The sequence below is a fragment of the Geotrypetes seraphini genome, chromosome 10 (assembly GCF_902459505.1).
Source record: "Geotrypetes seraphini chromosome 10, aGeoSer1.1, whole genome shotgun sequence".
Taxonomy (NCBI): Eukaryota; Metazoa; Chordata; class Amphibia; order Gymnophiona; family Dermophiidae; genus Geotrypetes; species Geotrypetes seraphini.
This window is the reverse complement of record NC_047093.1, coordinates 7,393,128-7,416,190: the sequence shown is the minus strand read 5'-3', so window position 1 is coordinate 7,416,190 and position 23,063 is coordinate 7,393,128. Positions and strand designations below refer to the sequence as shown.

The 23,063-nt window shown below is 47.2% G+C and overlaps 1 protein-coding gene across 3 annotated transcripts in view; it reads left to right on the top strand.

Moving 5' to 3' along the window:
* Nucleotides 1–22,460, top strand: part of CEP131 (centrosomal protein 131) — a 126,579-nt gene extending 104,119 nt beyond the window's left edge. For 2 of the 3 annotated variants that reach the window (XM_033961700.1, XM_033961699.1), the window contains 2 exons: nucleotides 2,254–2,314; nucleotides 22,195–22,266. In XM_033961700.1, coding sequence (XP_033817591.1) covers nucleotides 2,254–2,314; nucleotides 22,195–22,266 — 133 coding nt within the window. Of the gene's footprint in view, nucleotides 1–2,253; nucleotides 2,315–22,194 lie in introns of all 3 variants that reach the window. The other variant, XM_033961698.1, reaches the window with a different exon arrangement.
* Nucleotides 22,461–23,063: the final 603 nt, after the last annotated feature.

Below are 23,063 nucleotides of genomic sequence, written 5' to 3'. Positions count from 1 at the left end.
TTCCGGAGTTTCTCAAGGCTCATTCCACTCGGGGTCAGGCGGCTTCTTGGGCTGAGTCGTCGCTCGTGCCTCCAGTGGATATTTGTAAGGCTGTGGTTTGGTCTTCCTTGCATTCCTTTGTTCGTCATTATCGGGTTGATGTGCAGGCGCGTCGGGACGCGGTGTTCGGTGAGCGTGTATTGGTATCGGCCCTTCGGGGGTCCCGCCCGTGAGAGGGACTGCTTTGGTACGTCCCATTCGTAAAGTTAACCTCTACTGGTCTGGAGAGTGCTAAAGAAGGAGAAATTAGTTTCTTACCTGCTAATTTACTTTCTTTTAGCTTCTCCAGACCAGTAGAGGTCCCCACCCTGTCTGTTGTTGTTGTTGTTGGGGCTGTTGCAAGGGCAGTTTTTGGTTTTTGCTGCGGGTTCTAGTATTTTTCTAGGGCCGGGGAGAATTGAAGAACAGCGGCTGTGGCTCGGCTGGCTTAGCTGGCGAGCTGTGGGGACATTCTTCCTTCGGGAATTTCTCCTCTGCATTTTCCAACAGCATTTTGGGTATGTTATTTGTTACTCCTTTCGGAGTATTGTTTTTTCTCTCTGTTGTTTTCCAGTTCTTGGTTCTGCTTGGCTATTCGGCAGACTGAGGGAAATAGAGAGGAGGGGCTAGGATATACTGTCCCAAAGTTTTGTTTTCAGTCTCCACCTGCTGGTCATGATTAGATATATACCCATTCGTAAAGTTAACCTCTACTGGTCTGGAGAAGCTAAAAGAAAGTAAATTAGCAGGTAAGAACCTAATTTCTCCTTACTAGTTGTATTATCTCTCTCTTATTTGAATTTCAGGGCTGTTATAAGTATATTTTTGAAACTGTTTCATGGTAGAGTTTCAGTTTGCTGATTTTGAGTTTACCTCATTCATTTGTTTACTCTTGGGTTTTGGCCAGGTACTAGTGACCTGGATTGGCCACCGTGAGAACGGGCTACTGGGCTTGATGGACCATTGGTCTGACCCAGTAGGGCTATTCTTTATTTCTTATGTTCTTTATATTTATAATAATAATAATAACTTTATTTTTCTATACCGCCATAGTCAGGCGACTTCTAGGCAGTTAACATGGTAAGAAGGCTGGACATTCAGCGAATTACAAGAGGTCTTAATGCAATGCAATAATTCTGCATACTATACAATACAATGAGTCTGTTTTATAAATCTTTATTCATTTTCTTATGAATACAGTACAATACAATACAGTGAGTCTAAATACAATACAATACAATGAGTCTAAGTACAATACCATTCAATGAGTCTAAATATTTTACAATTACAATTACAGTTACAATTACAATATTAATTGGAGTTCTATGGGTAGTCTTTTTACTTCTGTTATGCTGTTAACAAAACTTTAATTTTATGTTGAATTTTACTTGCTGTTCCTGGGTGAATTTCTTTATAAAGGCGGTTAATAAATCCAAATAACTAACACACACATTCATTTATTTACTTACTTTATTTTGTTTTCTATCCTGTTTTCCCCAAAGAGCTCAGAACAAGTGTTGTATAACTCGGGGGGAGGGGAGGAAGGGAGAGAGGACATCTTAAAGTTGAATTTCTGGAATAAAATGAAATAACACTGTTGGATTGTATTAATCATGAATTGATAATGAATGTGACTGATAGACATATTGGATGGTCTGGGCAGGTCCTTTATCTTGTTGCAGGTTTCCGGGTCTCGCTGCGTCTTTGTCAGGTATAAATTGACGTTTCAGCCACCATGCTGTGGCTTTCTTTAGGGTATGTTCTGAAGTTTGTAGTTTGACTTTGTAAATAGTGGATTCACTGACCTGATTGGGAACAAGGCAGTCCACCAATTTGAATTTTGGCGGGAAAGTCATTTGGTCAGAAATTTGAATTTTGCGGGGAAGTCCATAGAATGGACAAAGTCTCTGATAGGTTTAAAGATGTTCTACCCATGGAGCTGGGTTAGATGTTCTCTCAGGGATTGTGCTTGTTGCAGGTTTCCGGGTTTCACTGTATCTTGTCAGGTAGAAACCAACATTTGTCACCATGCTGTGGCTTTCTTCAGGGTATGCAACAAGCACAATGCCAGCTGTGGAAACCCGAGAGGAACAGGTCCTTTATCTGTCTGTTATTAGAAATCCCATGACCCCCATGTCAGGAGTAACCAAGTGTTATAAAGTACAAATTGCTTAACTGAAGCAATGGTTCACCTAATAGCACATTTATAATCTATGTTGGGTCTTCTCTTATCAGGGTGAAGACAGCAATTGTGAAGAAAGAAGAATCTGTGAATAGCCTTCGGAAGCAGCATGAAGTAAGATTAATAATGACTTGGGGAGGGGACTTCTAGGATCCTAACATCCAGAGGAAGGAAGAAAGCTATGCATGACATCAAAGGGGCTTAGGGCTGTGATCTGTAGAAATGCCTACCATGCGCTGCTCTCACACTATCTCTCTATCCCCCCTCCTGCTGAGTAAAGTTCAGGGAGTGTGTTTGAGATTAAGGGACACCCAAATGCAAATAAGGTGATAAGCACAGTCGAAATATGTGGTTAGTTCAGCCTGAGCAGGACAATAAACAAGCTGTTAGGGATGTGTGTACCAGGTGTGTCTACTATAGACTGTTTACAAAAGTATTTCTGTGTTGGCAAGGCTTATACTGATTAAAAGTAGAAAGGTCACAGGTAGGTTGAACTGATCACAAACTTCGGTTCATCCTCTCTCTGTGACAGAGGTTCCCAGCTGCTGGGCTGGGAAATGATCAGTTGCTGTTAGAAAGAAGAAAAGTGGGTAACCTCCACCACTTCCCACAGCCTTATCTTAATTTTGCACCTTCATTTGTTGCATTCCGCTGCCCCTCTCACCTGACCTTTTGACGCAGGGTCCCATTCCATTGTTCAATCCTGGTTCCTTTTGCTCTTGAAAGGGAACGCCTAATTAAGAAAGGTTATTCATGGCCGCGTTGTAGGGGAAAACAAGATGGCCGCGTTGTAGAGAGGACGCTGAGTTGTGCTCTCCTGCGGACTTAAAGTTTCCTGCCCGATTTCGGGTTAGATTTTGCTGGCGACATGCCAAAAAGATGAGGCAGAGCGGCTGCTTCAGCCTGGCAGCCAGGATCAGCCTCAACGAGACAGGAGGAAATAACCCGCTTCCTGACATCTTCGCCTCAAGGCGTACCGGCTGAGCTGAATCGGAGAGAGATTTCGGCTCTCGGGAGCGAAGTCTTGCTTAGCCCCGCGGGACCTCCACCCCCTCTGCAGTTGCGAGACTGGGGAATAGTGATGGCTTCATAGGGACGGATGGCGTTACCGATAGAGCTGGAGGGCTTGCCTAATCCTCAAGCTTCTTTGGCAGGAACAACTTCTCCAGAGGAGGTGGCTGAGATTTCAGCAAGTGAAGGACATACCTCCTTAGTCCTTCCCTTGGTAAGACCTGCTGAAATCACTTTAGAGTCTATTTGGACAGCATTAGACTCTTTGTATAAATTATGTGCAGGAACCTTACCACTGGTGACTGTTCAAGAACAGAGATTGGATAAACTCCAGGATGAATTGAAGGATCAGGAAGGAAAAGTTCAAAATTTGGATCAGAGAACTCAAAGTTTACAAGCCTCTCAGTCTGTTATATTGCAGGACAGATTATTGTTCGCCAGGAAAATGGAAAACTTTGAAAATTATATGAAAATGTTGAATCTTAGAATTCTCAATTTTCCTAAAGTGCTAACAATATATCCCAAAGATATATTCTATAAGTTCTTAAAAGAAATATTTAAATATCCTGAGACCGGACTACCACCTTTACATAGGATATATTACTTGCCAGTATCAAAACAGAAAACTTCAGTTCCAGAAGTTTCTTCTGAATTTCCTAATCCTCTGAACTTAACAGAAGTCCTTGAAACTTCAGTGGATGAAGTAATCTGTCGTTCTACTCTTGTGGTGACGTTTGTCTTTCAACAAGACAAAGAGACACTTCTTAGACTGTTTTTCAGGCTGAAAGAAGTGACCTTTCTGGATAGTAAGATCAGCATGTTTCCAGATGTCTCAAAAGCAACTCAAACTAGACGGAAAAGGTTTCTTGAATTGAAACAGTTTGTAATACAATTGGGGGCCAAATACCAATTGAGATATCCTTGCAAATGTAAGATCCTTTTGGATCAGCATTCATATATATTTTTTGAGCCCTCTCAATTACAATTTTTCCTTGAAGAAAAGGGAATAACAATTTCCAATACCTCTGAAGGGAATTTAGGACACACCTAAAGTAAAAGTAAGAAGATGTAACTCTACAATTATTATGGTTTTTGTTATTATTCCTTAAAATCAATCTCTCAGATATGTGAATTGTTTCTCCTCTATAATGTGGACTTATTTAGAGTGAATTTTGTTAATTATGTAATGGACACTGTATCCAGGTATATTATTTCCTTTAGAATTGTAGAAGTTCTCTCTTTATTTCTTATATATGTTATGTTTATGTATGTATATATATATATAATGATAAATAAATAATTAAAAAGAAAAAGAAAGGTTATTCAGATAAGGTGACCTCCACTCTCTTAGGTTCCCAAAGACTTTCCACCTCTTGGGCTTATATGCGAGTTTGGCATATCTTTGAGGAGTGGTGTTCCATGCGTGGCATGGTTCGCCTTCACACCTCTTTGCCTCACATCTTGGAGTTCTTGCATGATGGCCTGGACAGGGGCCTTGCCTGGTGGTCCCTCCAGTGTGGCTTTGTCTACATTTTCGCAGTTTGTTGCATGGTCAGCATTTGGCCTTTTCTCTGTATGTAATTCATTTTCTGCGGGCAGCTAAATTGCTTCGTCCTCTGGTGCAGCCTTAGGTTCCAGCCTGGAATCTCAACCTGGTACTTTTGTACCTAGTGCACCCTCCTTTTGAGCCTCTGGGCTCCTGCATGTTGAAGGACCTTACACTTAAGGCAGTCTTTCTGGTGGCCATTATTTCTGTGACACGTGTTTCCGAGCTGCAGGCTTTCTCTTGTAGGCCTCCCTTCCTGAAGTTCTCTAGGGAGTGAGTTGTGCTGCGGCCGGTTCCTTCTTTTCTGCCAAAGGTGGTCTCACCTTTTCATATCAACCAGTCCATGGTCCCTCCTGGTTTTGGGTAGTCGGGAAGGCTCTTTGGAGCAGAGGCAGTTGCATAAGTTGGATGTCTGTTGGGTCCTTCGCTCTTATTTCAGCAAACCCAAGAGTTCCAGAAATCAGGTAGTCTTTTTTTCCTCTTAGCAGTTCCTCGTAAAGGGGACAGTGCTTCTAAGGCTACCATTGCACAATGGATCAAGGAGGCTATCACTTCTGCATACCTTCATCAGAAGAAGCCTTTTCTGGAATATCTCAAAGCTCATACCACTTGGGATCAGGCAGCTTCTTGGGTGGAGTCTTCTCTTGTACCTCTGTAAAGCTGCGGTTTGGTCTTCTCTCCATTCTTTTGTGCGACACTACCATATGGACATTCAGGTGCATAGGGATGTGGTGTTCGAGGAGCATGTTTTTGTGACGGCCCTTTGGGAGTCTCACTCATGATGGGTCTGCTTTGGTATGTCCCATCAGTTTCTGTGCCGGTCTGGAGGGACGATATAGAAGGAGAAATTAGGTTCTTACCTGCTAATTTTCTTTCTTATCCCAGGACAAGCAGGCAGCATATTCTCGACATGTGGGTGATGTCATCCATGGAGCCCCGACGCGGACAGCTTTTCAAGCAAACTTGATTGAAGATTTCAAGTTTGCTGGTGCTGCACCACGCATGTGTGTGCCTTCCCGCTCCACTAGAGGGCGCATCCCCTCCTCGTGGTCTTCAGTTCTTAGTTTTCCGTGGAGCCAGAAAGCCCTGTCGTTTTTCTCTTCATGTTTCGTGCCTTTCTAGCACCGCGGCTTCTTTGTTTTACCTCAGAGTCGCTGTGCGCCTTTTTTTGCTTTCGGGTTGGTCGTCAACAAAGAAAAAAAAAAAAAAGCCGTGTTTTTTGGACTAAGGCATCCGGGGGATCCCGGGTTGCCCTAGCCACCTGGCCTCGTTCGGCCGTGGCCGTTTTTTTCCAATCTATGTCCCAGCCTCTTACGGTTTAAAAAGTGCACCCAGTGTGGTCAGCTGTTGTCGATCACCGACCCGCATCGGTGGTGTATCTTGTGCCTGGGGGCTGACCAACCAACCAACGCTTGCCCCCAGTGTGCTTCTTTTCAGACTTGTGCCCTGTGTCGTCGTCGTCGGGCCCGCATGGCTGAACTTTTTGCTGGAGAGCCGGTGGCTCCAGTCTCGGCCTCGATGTCGGCCTTGAAGACCTCGGCCCCGGCTAAGACCTCGACTTCGAAGGGATCGACCTCGGCTCCGGGTAAGTCCCCTCTTCCTTTTCAGGGTCAGCACTGGCGAGGAAGCCAGCCTCGGAGTCTCCGGCCATCCATGGTGGGAGTGCGCTCCCCCCGGCCTTGTCCAAGCCCTCCAAGCGTGCTTCTGCCTCCAGGGAATACTCATCCTCGAGGTCACCCTCGGTGAAATGCACTGCTGCGCCTGACAGGCCTTCGATGGTCTCGGTGCCTGTGTTCCAGGATATGCTGAGGGCCCTGATATCCTCGGAGCTCTCCTCGGCTTTGGCCCTTTTGAATCCGGCCTCGACCTTGCTGCCGGTAGACCAGCCTGAGCGTCCTGTCGAGGCCCCTCGGGGCAAGGTGCGTCGGACTCGGCGTCTTTCTTCCTCCGACTCCTCACCTCGGGGCATACCTCGACCCCATCCCCTTGACCCCGTCTCGCCGCTTGGCGAAGCAGCCCCGGGATTCCCCCCGAGGCGGGGCCGGTCTCCGGGGCGCCAGACCGAGGCTCTCCGGGTCTCGGAGTTGTCCTTGTCCAACCCCCGATTGTTTAAGTCACCGGCCCGGTCCAGGGCTCTGCCCCAGGAGGCCAGGCCGTTGAGGGGCTCCCCTCGGGGTCCCAAGGCGTGTCGCCTCAGCAGCAGACCTCGGTGCCTCGGACCCCTGGGTCTTCACCTCGGGCGTCCTCGAGGTGCAGGCGGACCTCGACCCCACCGCGTTCCTATAGTGGAGTATCCTGGGGTTCTGGCCGTGGTGACATTGATAGGCCTCCTCATTACTCTCGGGAGGCCTCGCCCTCCTTTTCAGCGGCGTTGCGGTCTCGCTCGACCACTCCTCCTGAGGACTGGTCAGAGGGTCGCCAGTCTTCTTTCACAAGGTTTGTCCAGGACATGGGGAAAGCGCTCAATCTTGACCTCCAGTCCGACTCCAAGTATACCAAGGAGTTCCTGGAGGAGATGGACCTCCCTTGTCCTCCTCGGGAGTCTTTGCGGCTCCCTTTTAATCCGGTTCTGCGCCAGGCTTTCTTCAGGAATTTGGAGACCCCTTATGCGGTCCCCGCCATTCTGTCTAAGATGGAGTCTAGATACTGGACTGTTCAATGCCTGGGGTTTGAGAAGGCGCAGCTCTCGCACCAGTCTTTGCTGGTTGAGTCTTCCCTTAAAAAATCTCATCCATCTAGGGTCTCCGCGGCTGTCCCGCCGGGCCAGGAAGGGAGGACCATGGATAAGTTTGGTAGGCGCCTCTACCAAAATTCCATGATGGCCAACCGGGTCTTGAACTATACCTTCACGTTCACCTCGTATCTGAAGGTCCTGGTCAAGTCCTTGCCTGCTTTTCAGGGTGCTTTGCCCGCCTCCCGTCGTGCGGAGTTTGGGCTGCTGGTGGACTCTCTTTTACAGCTTCGTCTGCATTTGTTCCATGCCGTTTACGATGCCTTCGAGCTTTCCTCTTGAGTGTCCCCCTTTGCAATTGCCATGCGCCGTTTGGCGTGGCTTCGCATTGTTGATATGGACCCCAACCTTCAGGATCGCTTAGCGAATCTCCCCTGTGTGGGGAACAAGCTCTTTGACGACTCGATTGAGGCGGCCACTAAGCGCCTCTCGGAGCATGAATGGTCTTTTGCGTCCTTGGTGCGCCCTAAGCCGAAGCCCACTCCTTCAAAGGCGTATCGGCTGCCGCCCCGGCGGTACCCGCAGAAATCTACACCTGCCTTCTCTCGTCCGCCGCCTCGACGCCAGCGGCAGCAGAAGGCTCCCCCTAAACCTCCGACCCCTACTGTGTCTAAGCCCGTGCCGTCTTTTTGACTGGCTGAGCGGAAGGGGGCGGGCCCCCTCCGCTTCGGACTTGGCCCCTCTTCCGATTGGGGTCCTCTCCGTTGTCAGAGAGGGGTATTCGCTGAACTTCCGGGAGTTGCCTCCGGACAATCCTCCCGGCGGGTCTCTTTCGAATCGAGCGCAGCTTCCCTTACTCCTCCTGGAGGCTTGGGCTATGGAGGAGGTTCCCCCCTCTCAGCGGGGGTGAAGTTTTTACTCCCGGTACTTCCTGGTCCCCAAAAAAACCAGGGACTTCCGTCCTATCCTGGACCTCCGGAAGCTGAACAAGTTCCTGGTTCGTGAAAAGTTCCGGATGCTCTCGCTTCCTGTTTTGTATCCGTTGCTGGACTAGGGCGACTGGATGTGTTCCCTCGATCTGAAGGAGGCCTATACTCATGTGCCAGTTCATCCGGCCTGCTGCCGGTTCCTATGCTTTCAGGTGGGGGACCTGCATCTTCAATACAGGGTCCTCCCGTTTGGGCTGGCTTCGTCCCCACGAGTCTTCACGTAGTGTCTCGTGGTGGTGGCTGCTGCCCTGCGGTCGCAGGGACTCCAGGTCTTCCCGTACCTCGACGACTGGCTGATCAAAGCCCCGTCAAGGGAGGGGGTTATTTCAGCGACCCGTCGGACTATTACATTCCTTCAGAGTCTGGGGTTCAAGATAAACTTTCCTAAGTCTCAGTTGTGCCCCTCTCAGTCTCTTCAGTTTATCGGGGCAGTGTTGGATACGGTTCGCCTCCGGTCGTTCCTGCCTCCCCCTTGGCAGGCCGCACTCGTGCGGCTGAGCCGGCAGGTTTCCCTGCGGACATCGGTCTCGGCCAAGCAGATGATGGCCCTCTTGGGACACATGGCCTCCACCATGCATGTCACATCGTTCACGAGGCTGCATTTGAGGGTCCCTCAGTGGACTCTGGCTTCTCAGTGGCGGCAGGATCGGGATCCCGTTTCTTATCGCATTGCGGTGACTCCATCCTTGAAACGCTCGCTCCGTTGGTGGATCACCTCTTCCAATCTTTCCAGAGGTTTGCTCTTTCTCACTCCTCCGCATCACAAGGTCCTCACAACGGACACCTCGGCGTATGCTTGGGGGGGGGCGCATCTCGATGGGCTGAGTACGCAGGGCCTTTGGTCGAGTGCAGATCGCCGTTGTCACATCAACTTGTTGGAGCTTCGGGCCATTTACAATGCCTTGGTGGCCTTCTGACATCTGCTTCAGGATCGAGTGATCCTGGTACGCACGGACAACCAGGTGGCGATGTATTATGTGAACAAACAGGGGGGGTACAGGTTCCCTGTCTTTTTGCAGGGAAGCTCTTCACCTTTGGAATTGGGCGTTCCGCCACATCTTTCTTCGAGCGGTGTATATCCAGGGTGAGCACAACTGTCTGCGGATAAGTTAAGCCACCTTCTACAGCTGCACGAATGGTCGCTCCATTCCCAGATTCTGCGACAAGTGTTTCTTCGGTGGGGGACTCCACAGATAGATCTCTTTGCCTCACCCCTCAATCACAAGTTGCCTCTGTTCTGCTCCAGGGTGTTCTTCCCGGACCGTCTCGAGGCCGATGCATTCCTTTTGGATTGGACGGGCAGGTTCCTGTATGCGTTTCCTCCCTTCCCGTTGATTCTGAGGACTCTTATCCATCTGAAGTCTGCCTGCGCCACCATGATTCTGATAACCCCTCAGTGGCCTCGGCAGCCCTGGTTTTCCCTGCTTCTTCAACTCAGTGTCAGGGATCCTCTGCTTCTGCCTGTGTTTCCTTCTCTGCTGTCTCAGAGTCGGGGTTCGCTGTTGCATCCCAATCTGCAGTCTCTTCATCTGACGGCTTGGTTCCTTTCCACTTGACACCTTCCCTGGGGTTGTCCCGGTCGGTGCAGGATGTTCTGGAAGCCTCCCGGAAGTCTTCTACTAGACAGTGTTATGCCCAGAAGTGGATTAGATTCGCCACGTGGTGTGCTTCAAATCAGGTGGACCCTTTGTCTGTTTCTTTGTCTTCGGTTTTGGATTATTTGCTTCATTTGTCTCGGTCGGGCCTCAAGACCAATTCTGTTCGTGTCCATCTTAGTGCGATTGCCGCCTTCCATCGGCAGTTTGATGGGAAGTCACTGTCTGTCCACCCCTTGGTTTCTCATTTAATGAGGGGTCTTTTGAATGTCCATCCTCCTCTCAAATCTCCCCCTGTGGTTTGGGATCTCAATGTGGTCCTCGCTCAATTGATGAAACCTCCCTTTGAGCCCATGGACAAAGCTCTTCTGAAGTTCCTTACTTGGAAGGTGATCTTCCTGCTTGCCCTCACGTCTGCTCGCAGGGTCATTGAGCTGCAGGCTTTGGTCGCGGACCCACCTTTTACTGTTTTTCACTATGACAAGGTGGTCCTGCGCACTCATCCCAAGTTCTTGCCTAAGGTGGTGTCAGATTTTCACCTTAATCAGTCTATCGTTCTTCCAGTGTTTTTTCCGAAGCCCCACTCTCATCCTGGTGAGGTGGTGCTTCATACTCTTGACTGTAAGAGGGCATTGGCGTTTTATCTTCAACGCACCCAGTCTCATCGGAAGGTTCCTCAATTATTTTTGTCTTTTGATCCTAATCGGTTGGGACGTCCTGTTTCCAAGTGCACCTTGTCCAATTGGTTGGCTGCTTGTATTTCCTTCTGCTATGCTCAGGCTGGTCTCTCGCTTCATGGTTTGGTCACGGGACATAAAGTCCGAGCGATGGCGGCTTCTGTTGCTTTCCTCAGGTCCACGCCAATTGAGGAGATCTGCAAGGCCGCCACTTGGTCTTCAGTTCATACCTTCACCTCACACTACTGTCTGGATTCTTTGTCCAGGAGCGACGGCCGGTTTGGCCAGTCGGTTTTGTGTAATCTGTTTTCATAAATTGCCAACTTCCCTCCGACCCTTTTTTGGTTAGCTTGGAGGTCACCCACATGTCGAGAATATGCTGCCTGCTTGTCCTGGGATAAAGCACAGTTATTTATCATAACAGGTGTTATCCAGGGACAGCAGGCAGATATTCTCGCAACCCTCCCACCTCCCCAGGGTTGGCTTCTTTGCTAGCTATCTGAACTGAAGACTACGAGGAGGGGATGCGCCTTCTAGTGGAGCGAGAAGGCACACACATGCGTGGTGCAGCACCAGCAAACTTGAAATCTTCAATCAAGTTTGCTTGAAAAGCTGTCCGCGTCAGGGCTCCGTGGATGACGTCACCCACATGTCGAGAATATCTGCCTGCTGTCCCTGGATAACACCTGTTACGGTAAGTAACTGTGCTTTTTAGTCCCTCCAGACCGGCACAGTCCCTGCCCTGTCATTTTTTTATTCAGAGTTTTTTGCGAAGAGTACTTTTTTTTTCTGCGGTGTCTTTTTGTTTTGCTGTGTTAGGGGATATTCAAAGAACAGTGGTTGGTGTAGCTGTCGAACTGTGGAGACGTTTTTGAAGGTTCTTATTCTAATCAATATCCAACAGTATTTCTCTGTTAGTTATTCTCCTTCTAGGAGTGTTGTTGCTGTTGTAGTTCTTGTTTCAAAGGGCTAGATTCACTAAGGACAGGGATCGGATCCGATCTGATCCGTGTCTGGGGGGGCTGATTCAAGAATTGCCCTCATGCAAATGAGGGCGATTGGAATCACGCCCCCAACTGCCTGCTTGGATCGCTCTATAGCGTTCCCAACACATGCGCAGACCATCTGTAGATGGTCTGCACATGCGCTGGCCCTCCAAGCCCAGCAGAGCTAAATTTTACTTTTTAAACTGGTTTTTTGCAAGTCCATGGTTTTAACCTGCTTTAAGCCTGTGGGTTAAAACCACGGGCTTGCACTGTGGGGAAGGGCAGGAGAGTCAGGGCGGTAGGAGAGGATTGGGGCTGAGAGCAGGGTGGCAGAAGGCAGAGCTGTCTGAAAGGACCTCAGCGACTGGTCCTCAGTAGTCACTTATTTTTGGATTGGCCAGCCCAGTTGGTATTGCTTTTTTATTTTAATGAATCACTTACTGCCTACATTTGAATGCCATTCCCCCTCATTTGCATGCGCGGATCGGAGGCTGATCGGAACAGAGGTTAGTGAATCGAGTCAGAGGGAAATCGGGTCGTAAAGGGGTCGCTAAGTGGTCGGAAGTTGATCGATGGGCTTAGTGAATCTAGCTCTTAGTTCTGCTTGTTCATTCGTCAGACTGATTGTACTTTGGACTGCACAGCCCACTTATACTATAGCCAGAAGTTTGTGTCTCAGTCTCCACCTGCTGGTCATGATGAGCTATTACCCATCAGTTTCTGTGCCGGTCTGGAGGGACTAAAAGAAAGAAAATTAGCAGGTAAGAACCTAATTTCTCCTTTAAAACCCTGGCCTACATGTCTGGTGCCCAGTGGTGTAGCAAGGATGAGAGGCACCCGGGGCGGTGACACCCCTCCTTCCCCCTGCTCCTTCTCAGATCCCGCCTGCCACTCCCCCCCCCCAACCTTCCTTTCCTCCATATCTCTAGTTGAAGTTGTTACTTGGGGTTGGCCAACAACATGCTCCTTGCACATCAGCTCTCCCTATGACATCACTTCCTATACGCGGCATCTGGAAGTGATGTCAGCGGGAGAACTGGCGTGGTCATGAAGAGCACATTGTTGACCACCACGAATAATATGAACTAGAGATATGGGGAAAGAGAAGAGTTTCTTATTGGTTGATTAGATTATCTCTCTTGCCTTTGTTCCTCTACCAAAGAAACCCCAGATTATTATTTAAGAACATTCTTAACTATTAACAACACTTTGGGCCGGATTCTATAAATGGCGCAGAGGATATGGTATGGAAGCTGGTGATGATGGATTGTGACAAAGTGAACCCAATGTTGAATGTGCAACAGCTTGAAAAAGTTTTGGAAGCACTGTTTTTGCGAGGTTCCCAGTAGTGCTGCCCGATTCAGGGAAAAAAGTTCAATTCGATTCAGCCTATTGAATCGATTTTTCGAGTCGATTTTTCTGCCCAATTAGGTGTTTTTTTCAGACATCCTGGTGGGTTTATTTTATAACCTCTTCACCCCCTTTATAGTCTCTTCACCCCCTTTGCCTTCTCCTAACCACACTGACGCTGTGGTGTAAACAAACAAAAAAGACTTTTCCTCTCTCTGTTAAATCCTAGTTCACGTTTGCGGTCTAACACCAGTTCTAGCAGGATACATGTTTCAAATCTGACATATTGTAATCACAAAGCAGAAAATAAAATTATTTTTTCTACCTTTTGTTGTCTGGTCATTATTCAAATCTTGTTGGTCCCTGGCTCCGGTTGTCTTCTGATTCTTCTTTCTCCGTGCTAACCATCCATCTTCTATCTCTGTCCTCCGAAGGCCTGCACCCCACCCCTGAAGGCCTGCCTGCCCACCCTGAAGGCCTATACCACCCCCCCCTCGAAGGACTGCACTCCCCCCCTCCTGAAGGCCTGCATGTTCCGTCTGGCCTCCCGCGCACCATTTACTTAATATCAGCAGCCTGCAGAGAAGATTGCGGTGCTAGCGATCTTTGCAAGCTGCCATAGATCTTCGGAGCTGTTTCCTCTGCCGTGATCCCTGCCTCTGACGTCGGTTCCCAGTAATAGTACCTGTGTCACAAAAAAACACAGACAAACACCAGTTTATATATTCTCAAGAAACCCCAGATTAGGTGGGGAAATATCTACATTATCCCAGGACAAGCAGGCAGCCTATTCTCACATATGGGTGACGTCATCAGCGGAGCCCAGATGCGGAAGCTTGCAAGCAGACTTGCTTGAAGAAACTAGAAGTTTCGAGTCGACCGTACCGTGCATGCGTGAGTGCCTTCCCGCCCAGCATAGGGCGCGTCTTCTCAGTTTTTCGCGGAGCCGAGAAGTCCGTCTTTGATTCTCTGCGTTTAACTTTGTTACTTCGTGCCTTCTCTACATCGCGGTTTGTGTTTTTCTCTTCACGAATCGCTGTTTTTCTTTTCTTTCTTTTTTTAAAAAATAAAATTTTAATTTCTTTCATTCGGCTGCCGGGGCAGGCCGCTCGGCCACAGCACAGGGGCTTCGATTTTGCGGCGGCTGTTTTTCCTCCTATGTCCCGGCCAGCAATGGGCTTCAAGAAGTGTAAAACTAAATATAAGACAATGTACCAAGTCTAAATAATCCGCAGATGAACAAAATGATAGACTGGTAAAACTTAAGGTTTAAGATACCAAAAGTATTTGTGTACTCTCAGATACCCGTCTCTTAGATCATCAAAGTTCTCACTAAGGTTGTTTATACGGGTTCAGATATCAATCATTGAGTACCGAAAATGCAAATAATACTATAAAGTGCTATAAAGTGCTGAGTGAAATCAAAAATATATAAAGATAAGTATAAAGGTAAGTATATTGCACTTATCTTAATGCACCCGATATTCCCTACGGGACCCGTTTCACCCGATATGGGCTTCTTCAGGGGTCAAGTATTAGCGCCATTTTTGTCTTGTAAACCCGAGACAACACTAATACTTGACCCCTGAAGAAGCCCATATCGGGTGAAACGGGTCCCGTAGGGAATATCGGGTGCATTAAGATAAGTGCAATATACTTACCTTTATACTTATCTTTATATATTTTTGATTTCACTCAGCACTTTATAGCACTTTATAGTATTATTTGCATTTTCGGTACTCAATGATTGATATCTGAACCCGTATAAACAACCTTAGTGAGAACTTTGATGATCTAAGAGACGGGTATCTGAGAGTACACAAATACTTTTGGTATCTTAAACCTTAAGTTTTACCAGTCTATCATTTTGTTCATCTTCAAGAAGTGTAGCCAGTGCCAGCGTGCGATTTCCCTCACGGACCCACACCGTTGGTGCCTCAAGTGCCTTGGGCCGGATCATCAACCGAAGTCGTGCGAGCACTGTGCTACTCTTCAACCTCGAGCCCTTAAACGTCGTCGTATTTTGGTGGAGAAGCTCTTCAGAATGGATTCTTCCTCCGATCCCTCGACTTCGAAGGCGGCCTCACCTTCGACCGAGACTCCTCCTGCTTCTACTGCTTCCACCTTGAGCCTCATCAGACCTTCGTCGTTTGCATCGGCTCTCTCCTCAACGACTTCTGCTGTATCTTCCCCTGTATCCTCAGGTCAGATAGCTCAGCAGAAAGTTCCAGCGGTGGTGCTTAAAGTGCCTAAGACTTCTAAGTCAAAGCACATTTCCACTGCCTCTGTGGAACTTCCAGCCAAAGCAGGTGGTCCGGTTTCAGACACGGATCCATCCTTGCCGGCTTCTTTCCAGACCATGTTGGAGAAGCAATTCATTCAGTTCCTCACTAATATGGGACCGAAGCTTCTTACTCTCATCCAGCCTGGGCATTCTGCAGACTCCCAAGAGGTCGAGCCTCTTCCTTTGCCTCAGTTTGAGCTTGCACATTCTTTGCAGGGAGCAGAGTCTCTGCGTGTGTCTGGTCTGGCATCTAAGCACGTGAAGCAAGGAGAAGATTCTTTGCAAATGCCTCGGCAGGAATCCTCACACTCTATACAAGGAGCAGAGTCTTTGGGAGTGCATCGAGTTTCCTCCACCAAGCCTCTGGAGCTTCGATCCACAGCCTCCAGCCCTATCCATTCCTTGGTGGCATCGGCTGCTTCTGTCTCTGAGGCGAAGTCTTCTCGATCTTCGAGATCTGCTTCCAAGCACCGTTCTCACCAACGATCGAGGCCTTCATCGAGGCATACTTCCAGGCATAGTTCTTCTTCTAAAGAATGTCTGTCTTCAACTAAGTCTCGATCTACTCCTACTTCTACTAGACCTCCGACTCCTCGATCAAAGTCTCCACTTCCAAACCTCGAGGATTCAGCGGTTTCAATTGCTTCGTCCAAGTCTCCATATTCTTTTGATGCCTTTTTTCCTGCCGTAGCTTCATCTTCGACCCAGGCTGCCTCAACGACCTCGAGTCCTTCTCGAGGCAAAGCATTGGCGAATCAGCTATCTTTCTCATCTTTTCTTCGTCAGATGGCTGTTGACTTGGATCTTCAATTAGATGCCGGTTCCAAATACTCTAAGGAGTATCTCGAAGTCATGCATCTTCCTCAACCTCCGGCAGTCACTTAAGCTCCCTCTTCACAAGCTTTTGTCTCAGACTTTATACTATTCTACCTTATACCATTCTAGCTGTTCCATGCAAATTGGACTCTAGATATAAAACTCTCCATCGCAAAGGGTTTGACAACTCACAGTTATCTCATCAATCCCTGCTTGTTGAGTCATCCTTAAAGAGGTCCCATCCTTCCAAGGTTTATGCCACCGTTCCTCCTGGAAGGGAAGGGAAAACTATGGACAAATTCGGACGTCGCATCTATCAAAATTCTATGATGTCCTCTAAAGTCCTTAATTATAATTTTCATTTTAATATTTATTTTGAGTTCCTCATAACTCTTTTACCTAAATTTTTGAGTTATTTGGATACTCAAAAACACTTTGAATTTCAAGAAGTCATTGCTTCTCTATCTTACAACTCAGATTACATCTCCTTCAGTCGTCTTATGATGCCTTTGAGTTGTCTGCCCGGGCGGCTGCTTGCTCTGTAGCAATGCGTCGCCTTGCCTGGCTTCATACCACTGACATGGACCCTAATCTTCAGGACCATTTGGCTAATATTCCTTGTGCAGGCAATGACCTCTTTGATGAATCTATCGAGGCAGCCACCAAGAAATTGTCTGAACAGGAGAAATCTTTTGCTTCTATTGTCAGACCTAAGCCCAAGCCAACTCCTGCCAAGTCTACACGTCCTCCTCCCATTTACCAGAGGCATTTTGCTCCAAGGGCGGCTCCTTATACTTGCCCCCCTCCTAAGAAACAGCAGCCTCAGAAGCAACAAAAATCTCAACCTTCTGCTGCACCTAAGGCTTCACAGCCTTTTTGACTGTTTACAACAAAGCATAACCTCCATCGTTCTGTCTCTGACTTCTCTTCCCCCTATAGGAGGTCGTCTCCATCATTTTTACCACCGATGGATGACAATTACATCCGACCTCTGGGTGCTGACCATCATCAGGGAAGGATACTCTTCATTTCACTCAGGTTCCATCAGAGCTTCCTCCAAGAGAGTATCCTTTCCATCCATCCCAGACCGCCCTTCTTCTTCAGGAAGCTCAAGCTCTGCTTCGTCTGCATGCCATCGAACCAGTTCCTTTAGAACAGCAGAACAGAGGGGTTTACTCCCATTACTTCCTTGTTCCAAAGAAGACGGGCGATCTGCGGCCCATTCTGGATCTCAAGGCTTTCAACAAATTTTTGGTCAAAGAAAAATTTCAAATGTCCCTGTCATCCCTTTATCCCCTTCTCGAGCAGAATGACTGGTTATGCTCTCTGGATCTCAAGGAGGCCTACACTCATATTCCCATTTATCCGGCCTCCCGTCAATATCTCAGATTTCGGGTGGGGAATCTACATTATCAATACAGAGTGCTTCCCTTCGGCCTGGCTTCATCTCCCAGAGTGTTCACCAAGTGCCTGGTAGTGGTAGCAGCAGCTCTAAGGAACCATGGTCGTCAGGTATTTCCCTACCTCGATGACTGGCTCATCAAAGATTCAACATCTCAGGGGGTTATTCTAGCGACCCAACGGACTACCTGGTTCCTACAAAGTTTGGGATTCGAAATCAACTTTCCCAAATCCCAACTTCAGCCCTCACAGAATCTACAATTCATCGGAGCTGTTCTGGATACTGTCCAACTCAGAGCATTCCTTCCACAACAACGTCTGGAAGCTCTTCTTCAACTCTGTCTACTGTGTCTTCCCGCTCTTCCATCTCAGCAAGACACATGATGGTACTCCTAGGTCACATGGCCTCCACAGTACACGTGACTCCTTTTGCCAGACTTCACCTCAGAATTCCTCAGTGGACCCTGGCATCTCAATGGACGCAGGTTTGCGACCCACTTTCTCGACACATAACAGTCACTCCTTCATTGAAGCAATCTCTTCATTGGTGAATGCTCTCTTCCAATCTCTCCAGAGGCTTGCTTTTTCAAACGCCCCCATATCAGAAGGTCCTCATGATAGATTCTTCGACCTACGCTTGGGGCGCTCATCTCGATGGTCTCTGTACACAAGGCCACTGGACCAGTACGGATTGTCAGTGTCATATCAATCTGTTGGAACTTAGAGCGATCCTAAAGGCTCTCAACGCTTTTCAACATCTTCACGACCAGGTAGTCCTCATTTGGATGGACAACCAAGTCGCCATGTATTATGTCAACAAACAGGGAGGGACGGGATCTGCCTCCCTTTGTCAAGAAGCTCTGAAGGTTTGGGATTGGGCAATTCGCTACAACACCTTCCTCAAAGCTGCTACATAAAAGGGGCGAAGAATTGCTTGGCGGACAACTTGAGTCGTCTTCTGCAACCTCAAGAATGGACACTCCATTCCTCGCCTCTTCATTACATTTTTTCATAGTGGGGAAAGCCTCAGATAGACCTCTTTGCAGCTCCCCACAACTACCAACTGTCTCAGTTCTGCTCCAGGATATTCTCTCATCGCCTCGAGGCAGATGCTTTTCTTCTGGAATGGACGAATCTCTTCCTATATGCATTCCCTCCATTCCCTCTCATTCTCAAGATTCTGGTCAAGTTGAAGAATGGTAATAGAAAAAGACTGACTTAATTGGTAAAGCCAACATATGAGAAGAACCTGCTAGACTGCAACGTGGCTCAGAGATATGTAACTCTAAAGAGGGGGAGGTCACCCCCTCTTAAAATAAGAGTTTTTTCATCCAATCATAGCTTGATATACAGTATTGTCAGGTTCAACTCAAGAAGGCAACTCTTTAGAGTTACATATCTCTGAGCCACGTTGCAGTCTAGCAGGTTCTTCTCATATGTTGGCTTTACCAATTAAGTCAGTCTTTTTCTATTACCTAATTACTTTTTCTGACTTTACTTGTTACATTGTCCCTGGTTATTGGAAACCAAGTTGAAGAATGATCATGCCACCTTGATTCTGATTGCTCCTCGGTGGCCGAGACAACCTTGGTACTCCCTTCTACTTCAACTCAGCAGCAGGGAGTCATACCTTCTACCAGTTTTTCCTTCTCTGCTTTCACAGAGTCAGGGATCTTTGCATCCCAACCTGCATCTCTACACCTGACAGCTTGGTACCTTTCAACATAACTCCTCTTCACTTTTCTCAACCTGTCAGAGATGTTTTACAGGCTTCAAGGAAACCTACCACTAGACATTGCTATCACCAAAAATGGACTAGATTTTCTACGTGGTGTTTTTCTCATGATAAGGAGCCTCAAAATTCCTCCTTATCTTCTGTTTTGGATTACCTTTTGCACTTATCCACTTCTGGCCTCATCTGAAGTATCTCACTTGGAAAGTGGTGTTTCTCATTGCCCTCACTTCTGCTCGAAGAGTCAGTGAGCTGCAAGCTTTAGTTGCTGATCCATCTTTCACGGTGTTTCATCATGGCAAAGTGGTCCTTCGCACTCATCCTAAATTCCTCCCTAAAGTGGTATCGGAATTTCATCTCAACCAATCCATTGTTCTTCCAGTGTTCTTTCCAAGCCTCATTCGCATCCTGGAGAATCAGCTCTTCATACTCTGGACTGTAAACGTGCTTTGGCCTTCTATTTGGAACGCACCAAACCACACAGAAATGCTCCTCAACTTTTTATATCCTTTGATCCAAATAAGTTGGGACATCCTATCTCTAAGCGTACCATCTCCAACTGGATGGCTGCTTGTATCACATTCTGCTATGCCCAGGCTGGATTACCCCTACACAGTAGAGTCACAGCCCATAAAGTTAGAGCAATGGCAGCTTCAGTAGCTTTCCTCAAATCTACACCTATTGAGGAAATTTGCAAGGCTGCTACTTGGTCCTCGGTTCATACTTTCACTTCTCACTATTGTCTGGATGCTTTCTCCAGACGGGATGGACAGTTTGGCCAGACAATATTACAAAATTTATTCTCCTAAATTGCCAACACTCCCACCATCCTATTTTGGTTAGCTTGGAGGTCACCCATATGAGAGAATAGGCTGTCTGCTTGTCCTGGGATAAAGCACAGTTACTTACCATAACAGGTGTTATCCAGGGACAGCAGGCAGCTATTCTCACAACCCACCCACCTCCCCTAGTTGGCTTCTCTGCTAGCTTGAACTGAGGAGATGTGCCCTACGCTGGGCGGGAAGGCACTCGCGCATGCGCAGTGCGGTCGACTCGAAACTTCTAGTTTCTTCAAGCAAGTCTGCTTGCAAGCTTCCGCATCCGGGCTCCGCTGATGACGTCACCCATATGTGAGAATAGGCTGCCTGCTGTCCCTGGATAACACCTGTTACGGTAAGTAACTGTGCTTTTTCACCTAAAAATAGAAGCTCTATTAATAATGTTGGAAGTAGCTGACAGAGATTTTAGGAGATTGTAATACTGGTCACTCCTGAAGAGTGAAGTGTTTCTTTAGCTATATTTCTGCTCACCAGCTCTTTGTGTAAAAAGGAAACTCTTTTTGTTGTCATTCAATGACACTCCTGTATGTTCTGCTTACTCAAATCCATTTGGTACAGTCGTTTCCTGCACCATGGCTGTAGAATGTGTCTTTTTCAGGAGCTTGAAATGTTGTGTGCTGGTGTTAGATTCATTAGAGCACAGGTGTCAAACTCGAGGCCTGCAGGCCGATTCTGGCCTGCCTGGCTGTTTCATGTGTCCCGCGGTGCGATCGATGCAGCATATTCATTGCCACCCCCAGTGTTATCTTCTGGCCGGTTCCCTCCTCCTGGCTGCCGCAGTGCACAAAGCTGCGGGCAGCAGCTCCTACGCGCGTCCTGCGCCTGAATCAGAAGCCTTCTCTGGCGTCGCAAAGTCAGAGGGAAGGCTTCTGGATGAGGTGCGGGACGTGGCTTTGTGCACACTGCGGCCGTGAGGAAAAGAGAGCTGGCCAGGCAATGCAAACGTGCTTCACACTGCGGGCAGCATAAAATGGCCAGGCGTGAGCAGGCCAGAAAGTAAGACACCCGCCAGAGGGAGGCACCTAATTGAGGCACAGCTTGGAGGGAGGGAGACAACAAAGGTAGGGGGAATTATTTTATTTTAAATCTAGTGATTGAATTGTGTCAATTTTGAGAATTTGCACTTGCTGTCTATATTTTGCACTGTTCAGGAAGAAATGCATTTGTTTCTATTTCTCTGGGGTTGTACAGCATACAAAGTCTTGAATCTTAGGAGTAATCTGTTCTGGTAGGAATGAATTTTGAGAAGCATACAGTGTGCTTTGTGTAGTTTTAATTTTGTGGTTAATAAGATTATATTGTGCATATATATGAAAAATGAATGGAAAAAATGGTGTTACAATTAGGACTATTATGGGGGCGGGGTCTGGCCCACGACTTAGCCTGTGTTTTGGATTTCAGCCTCTTAATGCATTAGAAGAAGTATTGAGCAACATCCCATAACACTTCCATAGCATCCCAGTTCTATCTTCTTTGATACTTGTAAAATTTGTTGATATGTAAAAAAGGACATAATAGTCTTTCATGGACAGAGCAGATTGACAGAGTGACGCTGGACAGCATGGCCCAGCGACTACTTAAAGGCAAGTTAGACCTATTTCTAGCTATGTGCAGGATTGTCCTTTTGTATTATCTGATGGCTGGGCTAAAGACTGAGGAAGAATCGGGAATAAGACCTGCATGAAAATGTAGGCGAAGACCCCAAAAAATAAAGTTATACTTATTGTGCTTATGAATTCAAGCCTCTGGACAATCATATTTCTGCCTGTCAGCAGGAGACAATATGCTCTATGGGAGATTCATGTTGGCCCTAGTAACTGGCAGAGATCTGCTGACTGTGACATCATTAGATAAGCTCAAGCAACAGTACAGGATAAAATGCCCTACCATCGCGCTCAGCACAGAGGAGGCCTGTTCTCAGCAATTATTGCCTTAGTATTAAGAATGCAGCATCAGGGAAATAGAAAGGTCAGTTTTGACACTAGGTGATGTCATGCTTCAATATGGCAGACTTCCGCTCTCCATGGGTTTTATGTGTAATATAACATGATTTTGGTTTTTATTCTTTTTTTTTTTTTTTTTTTTTTAATGTTCTAGGCAACACTTAAACGGGCTGACCACCTGGAGGCACTACTAGAGCAACAGAGAAAGCAGCTGCTATCCAAATAAGGCCACGGCTGCAGAGGATGCCCATTATCTGTCTGCTGGTGCGAGTGCTTGGGCTGTTCCCCACCTCACTCGTTTTTCTATTTTCACAAAACCTCTGCTACCTTTAGCCTCAGTGTAAAGATTGGACTGGATGACTTGATGTATGGCTGGACTTTATATTTTATAAATAAAACGGCGTCTTGCTTCCCAAGGGGGCTGAGTTCTGTCTCTCTCCACTCTCCCTCATCTCCTTATGATTTAGTAATTTTTGTTTCATAATCCCTAACACCTTCCAGTGCAGACATGTTAATATAGCACTTAGCCTTACATATTAGGGCTGGATGTCCCAAGGGTTTTACCCTTTCTTGTTCCTAAAGAAAAATGCTTAACATTACAGGCCAACTCCTCTCCTTTTCATAAGAAATTTTCACTCATCACTCTAGGTTTATAGTTGTCTGGTGTGCCTTCTTCGAAATGGCCCCACTTGATTGAATTTTGTAGTGGTTAAAAAAACAATTACTCTGCTGCACCGCAGGTATTTACCGGTCAGTTAAACCACAGGTGAAGGCGCAAACTCGTAGTTCTCAAATGGAGAAATAAGGTTTTACTTGCTAATTTTCTTTCCTTTAAGCCCTTTAAACTGGTCTAGATGCTGATGCTTGGGTTATACACACCTACCAGTAGATGGAGACTGAAAACACCTAAGATTTGTTTAATAGTTTCGTTCACTTGCTTGGCACCATTAAAGTCACAAAGCAGAAGAATACGAACATCCCTCGCAGCTGTCATGCCTGGTTTTAGTTTTTTAGATTTATAGA